Source organism: Xenopus tropicalis, chromosome 10 (assembly GCF_000004195.4).
Source record: "Xenopus tropicalis strain Nigerian chromosome 10, UCB_Xtro_10.0, whole genome shotgun sequence".
Classification (NCBI taxonomy): domain Eukaryota; kingdom Metazoa; phylum Chordata; class Amphibia; order Anura; family Pipidae; genus Xenopus; species Xenopus tropicalis.
In genome coordinates, this window is record NC_030686.2 from 14,419,247 (window position 1) to 14,431,799 (window position 12,553).

At 40.1% G+C, this 12,553-nt stretch overlaps 1 protein-coding gene across 4 annotated transcripts; it reads right to left on the reverse strand.

Annotated features, from left to right (window-relative positions):
• Positions 1–661: 661 nt before the first annotated feature.
• On the reverse strand, positions 662–12,095 carry spop (speckle type POZ protein). Of its 4 annotated transcripts, none has more exons than XM_012971593.3 (11): positions 11,669–11,832; positions 10,834–10,989; positions 7,490–7,620; positions 7,257–7,378; positions 6,588–6,739; positions 6,380–6,507; positions 5,691–5,868; positions 5,314–5,369; positions 3,309–3,431; positions 1,789–1,931; positions 662–1,453 (listed from the first exon to the last, which is right to left on the reverse strand). In XM_012971593.3, the coding sequence occupies exons 3-11, from the start codon at positions 7,565–7,567 to the stop codon at positions 1,309–1,311; spliced, it is 1,125 nt and encodes a 374-aa protein (XP_012827047.1). In that variant the 5' UTR covers positions 7,568–7,620; positions 10,834–10,989; positions 11,669–11,832; the 3' UTR covers positions 662–1,308.
• Between the last annotated feature and the right edge of the window lie 458 nt (positions 12,096–12,553).

Sequence of the window (12,553 nt, forward strand, 5' to 3'; positions counted from 1 at the left end):
TTAAAGGAGAACTAAACCATTAAATAATATGTTTAAGAAAAGCTATATGTGATCTGCATTTTGCAACGTTTACGTAATATTTGCAGTATTTAGGTTTCCCAGAGTGCTGCAGATATGAGGTTTTTGAAATCCATAATCAGTTTAAGCTTGGGGTGCTACAGTCCTGTGTTTGCACAGGTAACACACACATACACGCACATATACATAGTCTAACCATGTTTAAGACAAACTTACATAATGGCCAAGTGACCAAAGGAAAACAGCTTAACCAAGACCAATGCTTTATCCTAGTGACAAGCTAATGGCACTTCGGCGCCATACATTTTTGCTTAGGAATAAGCTTAAACTTAAATATTTGATAATGATTCAAAACACTCAAATGGAGCGACTTGTAGTTTTTCCTGTAAACTCTGCAGGCTTCATTTTTAGGCTTGATATGTCAAAGTGCTTTTATAGAACAGAGATTTCAGCATGTTATAACCATAAATGTTGGCAGGGGTCTTGCCAGAAAGCATGATGGGCATTAGAGTTGACATGAAGGCTAGTTCTGGCCAGCTTTTGTTGTCACGTGCATGTGTCTGACCCCTTGACCTGGAAGCCCAAGCTGGCCATCTTGGTGGGAAGCCTTCAGATATGACGCTTAAAGGATTGTACTGCACAATACAAAATAGGAATTATTATATTCTCGAAAATCAAAATAAATCTAACGGCTTTGAAGCATCAGTGAAGGACCTTTAGGCTTAGGGATATCTGTAAGAACTAAAAGGCAAGATGGACAGGAGAAGTAAAAGAACGTGGAAGGATTAACAACAAACTTTGAAGGAGGCATATCAAAAAAAAGTAAAACATCCCAGAGTAAATGGTATAAACTGTGCCCGCCTCCAACTCTGTCCTTTTTGGGGGCGGGGGGGAAGATGAGGAGAGCTGCGGAAATTGCTCAGCCCTTAAATTTCTCTACTCCAATGTCCTTTGGGACAGAAAAAATGCAACTGGCTAATTAAAGCTGCTTTCTGTCCCTATAAATAACAGGAAAGTCCCAGTCTTAAACACACCGGCCATCCATAAAATATAAAATTTTGTTCCGCAGTTCAGGGCACATCCACTATGGCCCCTGCTCCTCACTCAGAAATATGGGAGAGAGGAGGCTCAGTCCAGCCAACGCGGCATGGGGAGTAGGGTGGCAAATCACACAATGTGGAGGAGGTAAAGACAGGAACCTCCAATCAGTCTCCCCCACCAATGTCTCTCATGCTTTGAGGAAAAGTAGAGTGGCTCCAGGAGAAACGTTGGGCTATCCACTAAGCAGCTTTAGGATTGCTTCAGGCGTTTGCGTGGAGGGCCCAGAAAGGGGCACTGGGCGGATGCTAGCGAGCGGTATGCTTCTGCTACCAGGTGTGGGTGAGAGACCACCATAGACTTCCATCCAGAGGTTTCCATGACATCAGAGGCATGGCTAAGGAAAGATTTTGAAAAGGAAACATTAAACAATGTAGGAGGGGGTTGTAAGAAAGCTACGCTATGGAAAAAAAATGGGAGCCATGCAGTCACTGGTGTAGCTAATACATTCAGAAACAAAGGCAGGTTATCTTTGTTGTACTTTTCCTTCACTCTAGTGGAGGGTGGGTCCTGCAGCCTAATCCCCCCCATACATGATACAAGAAAACCTGCATCTAAAATATCTGTGGGCTTCTTCAATGGAAAAAGTTGGAATATTCAGCCCACCCCATACCCATTTGTAGCTTGCATCCCTTTTCTAAGCATCACATTTTCCCTCTGTGCCATACTCACTAATTGATGAAGTCCACAGCCTGCGTTTTCAGCTGATCTGCACTGTGTAAGTCAGCCAAGATCAGGATTTCTGCTGCATTTTCTACTGACAGGTTACTGCAAAGCGCTTCCTCGCACATCACTTTGAGGCGTTCTAGAGCATACTGCAGGAATAAAAGGGGTATATAATAATAATATAATACATATAGGTACTTTTTAAAAATGTACCAGTTGTTGTACCATTTTCCATACCGATTTCAGATCTCACTTTCCCTTAAATTGCCACTTGTCGAACATGGTATATCCTGTGTAACTGGATTAAATTTCAACAGTTTACCATTTCCAGCCTTCAAACAAGCTCTTCAACTGCACTTCTTTAGAGAATTGTACCCATGTTTTTCTTTGTTTTTGCTCTTTGTCCACTCCTTCGTGATACACTATAAGCAGCTGCTAATACATAACCCCCCCCCCCATAGTGTCATATTTGTTAATCTCCTAACTCACATTTTTGCTCTGTCTCATGTTTTCTTCCTTTTAGATTGAAAGCCCTAATGTGCAGGGTGCTCTTTACCCAGTGCCCCCTAATCTTCCAGTTTATTTGAGCATTTTGTCTGTGCATTTTTCTTGCCATCCAGTCTTTCTCTGTGGCAGCGACAGCCAATTTATAATTTCTGGTTAAAGTACCACTGCCAGGGATTCTTAGCTCTGGGGAGTTCCATTTTAGTATAATGTTTCTCCTCTCTTTCCCTATCCTCTTCCTGTGTTTTACTTTTCATTTGCACCTTCAGGGCATATTTTAATATCTTGTTTCTCTCTTTACTTGGGCCTCTCACCAGTATCCTTCCCTCCGCAGAAAGGGAGCCAAGTCCCAACTCTGTCATGTCCCTGATTAGGTTACAGTCACATGACAAAAGAACACAGTCTGTTCCGGACGCTCTTTCTCTAGTTCATTAACCCAAATGCTTGTAACAGTGCAACCAATATCTAAATATTACACAACGTTTTCAAAAGGGTTGCCACCTGGCTGGTATTTTGCCGGTCTGGACAGTAAAAATGATGCTTGGTGCCATTGTTATTGAGAGGGAAGAAAGATAAAAACAGAGAAAGGCCGGTATTTTTTATCCGGAAAAAGTGACAACTCTACTTTCAAATCCAAGTTTAAAAATTCTACTGTTATTTTACTACGCTGGATTCTTAAAATGGTTTTGCTTATTTTAAAGAGTTCAGACAAATCCTATGATTTTTTTTTTAAGCTTTAGATCTGACCAAACTGTGAACTGTTTTGTTACGTGATTATACTCTCTCAGGCCCCTGAACAAAGAATCTTTACAGAAAATACATAACATGTACGTTTGTGCAAATATTTTTTTAAAAAATAGGCATATCCCTGGATAAAGCCACCAAATACTGTAATACTAAAAAAAAATGCATGATTCTATATTACATGTACACACACTCGTCAGATTTATAGAAGCTCATATAAAAAGGCACCATCAGCCCAGCAACATTCAGTGCACATCCCCAGTCTGCAAAACTCCTACCTTGTCTGCTGCAGCCAATAAATCATCAGCCATTTTGTCAAGGTTGGAGGCTTTCCCCGTGTAGATGAAACACATCATTTCTTTAAACACGTCCGGTTCCACGTCTTTTATCTCCACACGATTCTGGAATCAAGAAACCTGTTACTCTTCTGACAAGTTCAAAGTAACAGCAAGCTAAGAAGTGCAAAAAACCAGCCCCTGACACCTCCGCTGTATGTGAATATTTGAATGTATCATAACTATAACTGTTGAGGAGGAAACAATACTTAAAGTGCAAATCTATATTTCATACAGAGAACAATTTACCCCTATTGTGCAGAATAAGTTACAATTAAGTCTTAAAAAGGAATGGTAAAAACTAAGTAAGCTTTATCAGAAAGGTCTATGTAAATACAGCCATAAGCACTCACAGAAAAGCTAGAGTCCTCTATCAAAAGAAACACAGGATTTCCTGTAAACATATCCTTAGGGTTTCTGACTTCCTCTCTCATAAAAAATCGTTCATTACCAGTACCAGAGTCTGCACAGTTCTCTCCTCTCTCCTGCTCCCCCCTCCCATAAAAATTCATAAAACTCACTCCCCCCCACCCTTAGGAATCTGTAATCTGAGCTATAATGGCTAGAGCTGCTGTAGGAAGCTATGAAGACCAAGCTAAAATGGCAACTGCAATCTTAAACAATCAGAGAAAGCTTCTAAGGCTGTTTACTATGGTATGATAAAGCTTTCTGCAGAATAAATATAGCATTCTCGGTGGCACTAATGTGGCAAATCTATTGGCAGTAAAATGCCAAAATGACTTTCCTTCTCTTTTAAGTTTACATATACCTATACTAAAAACCACTTATGTACTCTCAAAAGGTCATATTAGAGTAACAGCTTAGACTCCAATTTATTTCGGCTTTTATTGAACATATGTAAGTTGACTATGCCTTTAGAAATAAAGATTCAAGAATGCAATGTAATGACTTCTACAAGCTTCCGATTGTCTTAATTGTTAGTTAAATAGGAGTGCACCTGTAGCTGTATTTGAGGATGTACCTTAGAGCCACTTCCTGCTTGCCCTTGATACTAAAGGAGAAGCCAAGCAACTCAGCCATGACCTCAGAAACAAAATTGTGGACCTTCACAAGTCTGGTTTCATTTTAGGGACAATTTTAAAAAGCTGAAGGTTCCACAAGCATCTGTACAACAATTAAATGCAAATATAAAAATCTGGGGACCACACAGACACTGCATCATTCGGGAAGAAAGCTTATATTAATGCTCAGGCATAACCAAACTTTGCTGTGTAAAGTCTAGCTCAACCATAGGAGGACAATAGCAAAGGAACTGGTGAAGGACATGCTTCTAGCACGGCACAAACATCAGAATGAAGTTTGCAGATGTTCAACAGTACAAAGCCCTAGCATTTTAGATGATTGTTCTCTGGTCAGATAAAACAAAAGCTGTGCTGTTTGACCATAACAGTCATCGTTATGTATGATGATGATTTTATGCCAAAGAGCACCATTTCATCTTTGAAGAATTGGGGTGGCAGCATCATGCTGTGGGGAATGGTGGGGAAAGGTGGGAAAAAGGACTGGTTCACTTCAGAAAATACATGGCATCATGAAAAAGTAGGGTAATGTAGAAATTCTGAATAATGATTTTAACTTGTGGCATAATTAAGCATAAGTAGCAAGGCTATTTTCCAGGTTATTTGTGAATTTTGTGTTATATATCAATGTTAGTAAATTACATATAGTAAATCTGTTGAAGGATAAACTGATACATCTTTCCTTCCCTTGGCTTATAGGAATGGTATATGATTAGAATGGCAATATCCAAACCTGCCCAACAGACTGTTGTGTATTATGTTCATTACCTATAGGGCAATATGAGTGAACTGAAATCCCAGATAAACCCCATACTGTAGCCTCATTTCATTACTGAAAATGCAAAGTTGGATTAGAAACGAGACCTATATTTGTTTATGGATCCCAAGAAAAAGCAAAACAAGCATACCTTTTTACTCTCTTCCATTTCATGCTCAAACATTGCGCTAAACACAGGAGACCGTGCTAAACAAACGAAAAAACAAAATCACAAATTTACTTAAAGTGACATGTAAAACGACATTGATCCTCTGGTTAAGAAAGAGGTGCACATGATTGTAACATATGCCAGAAAAAAAAGAAGGGTTATAGGGAAAGACAAGCAAAATTAGCCCTAGCCCTGTAAGTAAACTTCTAGAGGTGCAGTTATAATAACGAAAAGCACCATCAGATTGATTGCTATTCATTTCCAAACTTATACATATACACAGGTAAAGTTTGCCTAACCCAGACTGCATTTAATATTTCTGTAATTTCACTGGAAGAAAAAAAACAAATAGCTCAGACCTGCCAGGATGGCTTTGTGTGCCTGGAATTCTTGGCCAGCCACACACAGACAGCAGTCCGTGAAACGAGAGTTCTCCCACAGTCCTCCAAGTTCATCTGCAAGGCGGCATTCTGGGACTTTGACCATGTTCATTGTGTTCTGGCCAGAAATGTTGACAGAGTCCTGCACCACACTAACCTAGCATGGAAAGCAGAACGGCAGGGTGAGTTATATCAAGTCTCTTGAGTTAAGGACATCTATAGATGTGAGGTTTATTGGTGGAAAGCTGTACTGCAAAGAGCACTAAGAACAATGGTATTATATGGGCACCGTTCCCTAAGGTGCTGTACTGGCTGGAAAGTATGACTCCAGATTAATATTGCTTGTCCTGTTAGCTTTGTCTTTGTGCACAGAAATCCATTGTTGGCAGTGGACCATGTTTTTTACTGTGCCCTCGTGCACCCGACACACTCCTGAATGTATCACAGTAAAACAGGCAAGACCGTTCATCGGTACTTTTTGCTACAGCATTGGTGTAATGAGTAAAAGAAAAGCACTACTGGTTTCTTTGAAAAAAATCAGCATAGGATATAGTTCCCTCCCTGTTATAGTAATTCACTTACAGAATAGCATCATAAAAATATATTTCACATATGCCAAGCCATTAGATGTCCTTGGGGAATGCTAGAAGGTTACCAAAAACATATACCTCACAAAACAGAGTTAGTTTGTCATCCGGAAGCAGGCCATTGGCCTCATCAAGTAAAAAGTCCCTGCGGATAAATTTCTTGAAGCCCCAGTCCTTCCCCTGAACGAACCGGTAGGCACGCTGACTCTCTGTGGTTGAAGAAATGGGTGGATGTGAAAGGCAAATAGCAAAAAGAAGTAAAGTGTGAGAGGGTGGAAGGCACACCTACCCATTGCTTTGGTTTCCTCTCCCTTGGCATTTAGAATGGAGAATTTAAACTTGGCGCGCACTTCACTCTTTGGACAACTAACCAACAGTAGGTAGAGGGATAGATAATCTTTACTCTCCTCATCCAGTCCCTTGGGGTTAACACGCAAGCACCTGCATGTACAGAAGTAAAATACAAATCAATCAGGTCTCAAGTTAATATCTGTGATAAATGCTAATGCTACTAAATATACCCCTTGGCAGATTACATTTCAGAAACAGAATTTCTGTCCCATACAGCTTAACATTCTGGGTTTTATCTGAACCACAAAAAGTGGTATAATCACCTACAGTCAATCATTTCTAATAAATATCTGCTGTATTCCAGTAGATTCATATGATTCAGTTCACTATTTATAACTGCGAGTTCCAACTTACAACGCACCAGCTGAGACCCACCAGCCATACTAGTTTAAATTCTAAAAAAGACATCTGTGAATTAGTGCAGTAAATTCCTGTTCAAATGTGTATTTAAAAAGCTAGTTAGGAGCTACAAACATGGTCATTAATGTACTAATGCTGGTTATTGCTCTGTTTTGTGTAGGAGAAAGGTGAGGTTGTGAGGATTTGAATATTGAAAGTGATAGCAAAGTTGGAAAGGGATCTAAATAAAGAGATGCAACAGACTCACCATTTGAGTTTGTCATTGGCGCCCGAAGAGAAGGTTGAGCTCTTGATCACCTCCCCCATCTCCTCTCGGCAAAAGCTAAAGTTGTTGATGGTCCACATGTAGGAAAACTTGACAACTTTAATCTGAGGAGGTCATAAAATAAACATTTTAAAAGGGTCAATCTTCCATATATCACAGTGATGTAATTAGGTCTCCCAGTGGACCAGCAATCTAGCTATGCTCTGGTCACTCACCTGAGTATAGCACCAGCTTTCTGCCACAGGGCCACTGGACATCTCAGCCGGGGGAGGGGGACTGGGTACTCGCGACATCGCCAGCTTGATAACTCCTTAGGATTGGAGTAAGGAACCCAAGGGACCTTCTCCTGGCAACAAAAATTCATTGAAAAAGTGAGTATAAGCAATGTGATCACAGTCTCCAAAACAAAGGAATATTGGGTGTTTCAAAAGGTTTTGATGGACCAGAATATAAATGAAGCAATAGTTGTGCAAACAGACTGGTACATATTCATCATAAGAAAATACTGCATAGGGCCTTTGCTTTTGAAAAATATGGCCCAATTTCATTATTCCAGACCTGCTCTAGTTGTGTCTCAGTACATAATGGCTATTAAACAAATCCCAGCGCTTGCAACAAGAGGCAAACACAGCTCACATAAGAAGCACAACTTAATAGAACACATATACACTACCAAACACATATATGGCACCCAGGGGAACCAATGGAACAGTCTGGTACAGAGAAACAGCCAGAAAAACAGAGAAATCAGGCAGAAAACAGGGAGACACATGGGCATGTCACATGGTGATTTGTCACTTGGTCTTTTCATAGGAAAACAATCAGTAACAAAATGTCTGAAAAGGTCTCTAAACTTTATGGGAAGCGCATTGTATTGGAAGCAATCACTTAAACATGGACACCTGTATCTTGGGAAAACTGTCACAAATAAATATGTTAGCACATCTTAAAGGGCAACTAAAGCTCATATTGCACATGAAGATTTGTTGCTATGGAGACAGTGTTTCCACAGAAAAACTTGACATTTAAAGGACCACTTTAGCTCTGTGAACACAATAAGCAATACTCACAGATTGTTATAACAGCTCTGTTATAACATGGCAGAGTGTGACCTCATATACCTTCAGTTTAAATGTGTAATCTGAGCTAAAACCCTGTATTTCCATTCAACTATGACTACTATTGTCAATCACAAGCCCAAGCCACAAATGATACACCCTTACTGCGGACATTGTCCACTTGCATTCCCCAAAAACTGGCCCTTAGACATAATTATGCTGCATCATCAGACTGTCTATTGTGCAACCAGGGGCACTAAAGAAAAAAAAGACTGACGGGGCCCTAGAAAGAGAGAGTAAAATGCACTGATTGAGACAGTACAATACAGATGGAAATGGCAATGGATGAGGCAATACAGATGGAAAAAAGTACTCAGGACAGAGGAAAAAGGGAAAAATAAAGCAAATATGAGCAGAAATGAAAGTCTCATCTGCCAAAAGACTTACATGGTTACCCATTACTTCTAATAGAAAGGGTAGAATGTAAACTGCACAGATACGTAAACACATATACAGGCAAAAAGCCACAGGATAAACTATACTATCTAAGTTTCTGGAAAAAGGTAGCAAAACATTTTTTAGTAATTCAGGTCTATCTTTGGGGTTAATTGCTTGTTGACCTATGGTCTCGTACTACTACATAGATCCCAAGGCTCTAATCTAGACTTTTTTTTTTTTTACTGCCCATTCTGCCATAGCTGAACTTCAAATTCCAGCACTTACTAATAAACTTAGACTTTCTGCAAATGGCAGGAAATGGAGTCCAAAACATAAGAGATAGCAGGCTGTCTAATAGCGTTATATATATATATCTATCAGGGGCACATAATTCCTCATATTACAACCTAGATATGTATACTCTAGGGGGCACATTTACTAACCCACGAACGGGCCGAATGCGTCCGATTGCGTTTTTTTCGTAATGATCGGTATTTTGCCATTTTTTTTCGGAAAATTGACGCGACTTTTTCGTTACCAATACGATTTTTGCGAAAAAACGCGAGTTTTTCGTAGCCATTCCGAAAGTTGCAATTTTTTCGTAGTGTTAAAACTTGCGCGAAACGTCGCACCTTTTAAGTTTTAACGCTACGAAAAAAGCGCAACTTTTTTTTTTACCGCTACGAAAAAATCGCAACTTTCGGAATGGCTACAAAAAACTCGCGTTTTTTCGCGCAAATCGTATTGGTAACGAAAAAGTCGTGATAATTTCCGAAAAGTCGTAAAGGCGCCGAAAAAATCGCAAAAAATACGAAAAAGTCGCAAAATGTTCGTTTTCAAATCGGATTTTTCCAATTTGGACTCGGATTCGACCCATAGTAAATGTGCCCCTAGGTATAAATATATTAAATATAATCAGTGCTCAGTAATCTAAATTGTGTCATGTGACTCAATGAAACTTCTGCGTTATAATGAATAATGTACCTCCTAATTAGACAAGGATATAGCTCAAAGTTCTATGACCAATATCAAAGCACTCTGCCTGCAACCTCAAACTTTGTTGATGAATGTCCTGGGTGATACCCAATACTGTTCCATTGTACAATAGGGGATCATTATTCCCTGTATTATTTACAGTGTGTGTATTATAAAATATCACAGTTCATATTTGTTCCTTATGAACAGTCTCGGACTGGGACCCCAGGGGCTCACCAGAAAACCTTAGACCATAGTCCCACTCTCCAAACTATTTTCCTCCTTTCCTCACTCAACCCCTTTATTCTCAAAGTTTCTTTTATTTACATTTACATTTATTTCTGATATTTTGAGTGATTCTTAAGATGAGCTTCTTTTCCATTTGATGTATTTTTGAGTGTTGTTCTTACAGAGATTTTTTGTAGTTATTACATATTTATCTAATTAATTATTTATTTTGAATTGATTGATTATATATACTTTAAATTATGTGAATTTTTCTAAATATATTTGTGTATTTTAATGGGTTCTACCTAATATGATCATGAATTAATGCTAATTTGTGAACGAGATCTGCTAAATGACAATTCTGAGGGGCTTGTTTCTCATGTTTGTTTTTTATATAAAGAGAAAAAAAGAAAAAAAAAAAGGGGGGGGGGTGTTCCTCTTATTGTGCTTTTGCTATTTAAAGCCCTTCATGTCTGTAATTGTTTGCCTATGAATAAGTGCATGAGCGCACGAAACGCGTCAGGCATATTGGTTTTAAAATGAAGAAATAAAGTCCGTTTTTTTACAGCAGATCTCTATAGTCCGGAGTGCTTGATGTTCCTCTTCTAACATTCTTTTATTTACATGCTAGCATCTATTCTTCCATCTAGTTTTCCTCTTTGTTCTCATTCAGAAATAGGGAATGACCATGAAGTAGGCCAAATCATTAGAAGCAGGAGGGCCCACTGACCCCTGGACCCACTGGGAGTTTTCCTGGTATCCTAGTGGGCCAGTCCAACACTGCTTACCAATAAAGCCCAGGTAAGCATATCCAGCGAACATGGAACGAAATGAAAAGCAACCATACTCATATGTCTCACCTGTCACTAGGGTATCAGAGCAGTGATGATAGAAGCAGTTAGAGAATGATGGGTGGATGTTTCCCCACCGGTGACTGTTTTTTTTCCAACCTTACAGAACAGACGTGAGTTAAGACATACTGCGATCCCGAATTATAATTCCAATAGTATCTGTGCCTGAATATAAAAAATATAAATAAAGGTAGACAAATTATAAAATGATATACACACACATACGTGACATAGGTTGCAACCTCTGGGAAGTACACCACACTTGTGTCACAAGTTATAAAGTTAGATTCCCCCATGTCTATTAAATTAGCCCCCCCCCCCCCCCCATTATCTGAAGTCCCCCAGTTGCCCATCACTGGGATTATTGGGTTTGTTTTGCTCCAAACAACCCTGCTTAAAAAGAACTGCTGATTTTGTCAGTGTTAGTACAATGATACATTGTTTGTCATGGCCAGGAGAAGATACAACAGTAACGAATAATAATGTTTCAGTCACCTCCCTGGGTTTGGACGTTTCTAATACAAAGTAATACAAAGAGCAGGCAGATACATAGGCAAGTATAGAAGCTAGAGAACAGAGACACATATGGCTCCTGTCAGCACATACAAGATACATAATCCCCTCTATGACACACATACATATATAAATATATCCGCATACATACTTATTATTATACAGCATCCCACTCTCGAACTCACTATAATGTATTAGTTCTCAACAGCCCCCTCCAATCACAGGAAGTATACATTCCAGCTGTCAATTTCCTGGTTAGAGCTCCTCCCACTCAGGTTCCCAAGGGCCCCTTTCACCCCCCCCCCCCCTTTCTCACCAAGACGCGCGGTACCTGTGTTTTGTGCGATCCTGCCCCCTCCCCTCTAACATCCCTTAGAAGCCGCCATGGAGGGCAGCTCACTATGTGGCACCATTAGAGGGGCAAGGAGTGCTCAATATCTGGCAGAAGAGTAGCCCTGCAGAGCACTAGGGCGCATGCGTAAAAACGAAAGGCGAGCGCATGTGGAAATCGCCTCAGCCCGACGCATGCGCAGTAGGGAGTTGGCAGCCTAAACAGCGCGCATGCCCAACACTACACTTTCTCGATTTTTCGTCCTAGTCTCTCACTTAATGGCCTTTGCTCCAAAGTCTCACTGTTTGTGCTCTACGGTTGACGAGAGGCAAAACCCGCAGCGGAGCCGCCTATAACTTACCTCACAGATACGGTCCGACTCTCTGCATACAGCTGGGAAGTACGCGAACCCTCCGTGACGTCACCGCCCGCAAACAATAAGCAAGTAGGCGGTGTACGCATGCTCAGGGCGGTCACATGACTTCTCACCTCACATTATGAGCGGGGAACCGGTCAGTTGTTACTAATAGAAATGCAAACATTAATATGTTTTCTCAAAAGGAGGAGGCTCTGCTCTGTGTTGTTAGTGCTATATATCAGCTGTCTTTTTTCTATGTTAAAAGTAGTGGTTTGAGCTTTTTTGTGTGAAGGTCTGTGACCATTCATTAAGATACAATAGAAAGGAGGGGGGGGGCATTACAACCACAACTTTTCATAGATGGAAAAATGTCCCATCTGCTAACTGTTGTTGTGTTGTAACACAGGGATGCCCAAACTTTTTTTACTTGTGAGCCACAGTCAAATGAAGACTTGGGGAGCAACACAAGCATCATAAAAGTTCATAGTGATAAGACAAAACAGAGGCGCCAAAAGGATAAAATTAGC

What these genes read in the sequence shown, in the direction of transcription:
- spop (XM_012971593.3), bottom strand. Translation starts at nt 7,567, where the DNA reads ATGTCGCGAGTACCCAGTCCCCCTCCCCCGGCTGAGATGTCCAGTGGC. An exon ending in GCCAATGACAAACTCAAATG is followed by an intron (nt 6,740 to 7,256) that starts GTGAGTCTGTTG and finishes CTGTACATGCAG; the next exon opens with GTGCTTGCGTGTTAACCCCA. An exon ending in AAATGGAAGAGAGTAAAAAG is followed by an intron (nt 3,432 to 5,313) that starts GTATGCTTGTTT and finishes TCTTGATTCCAG; the next exon opens with AATCGTGTGGAGATAAAAGA.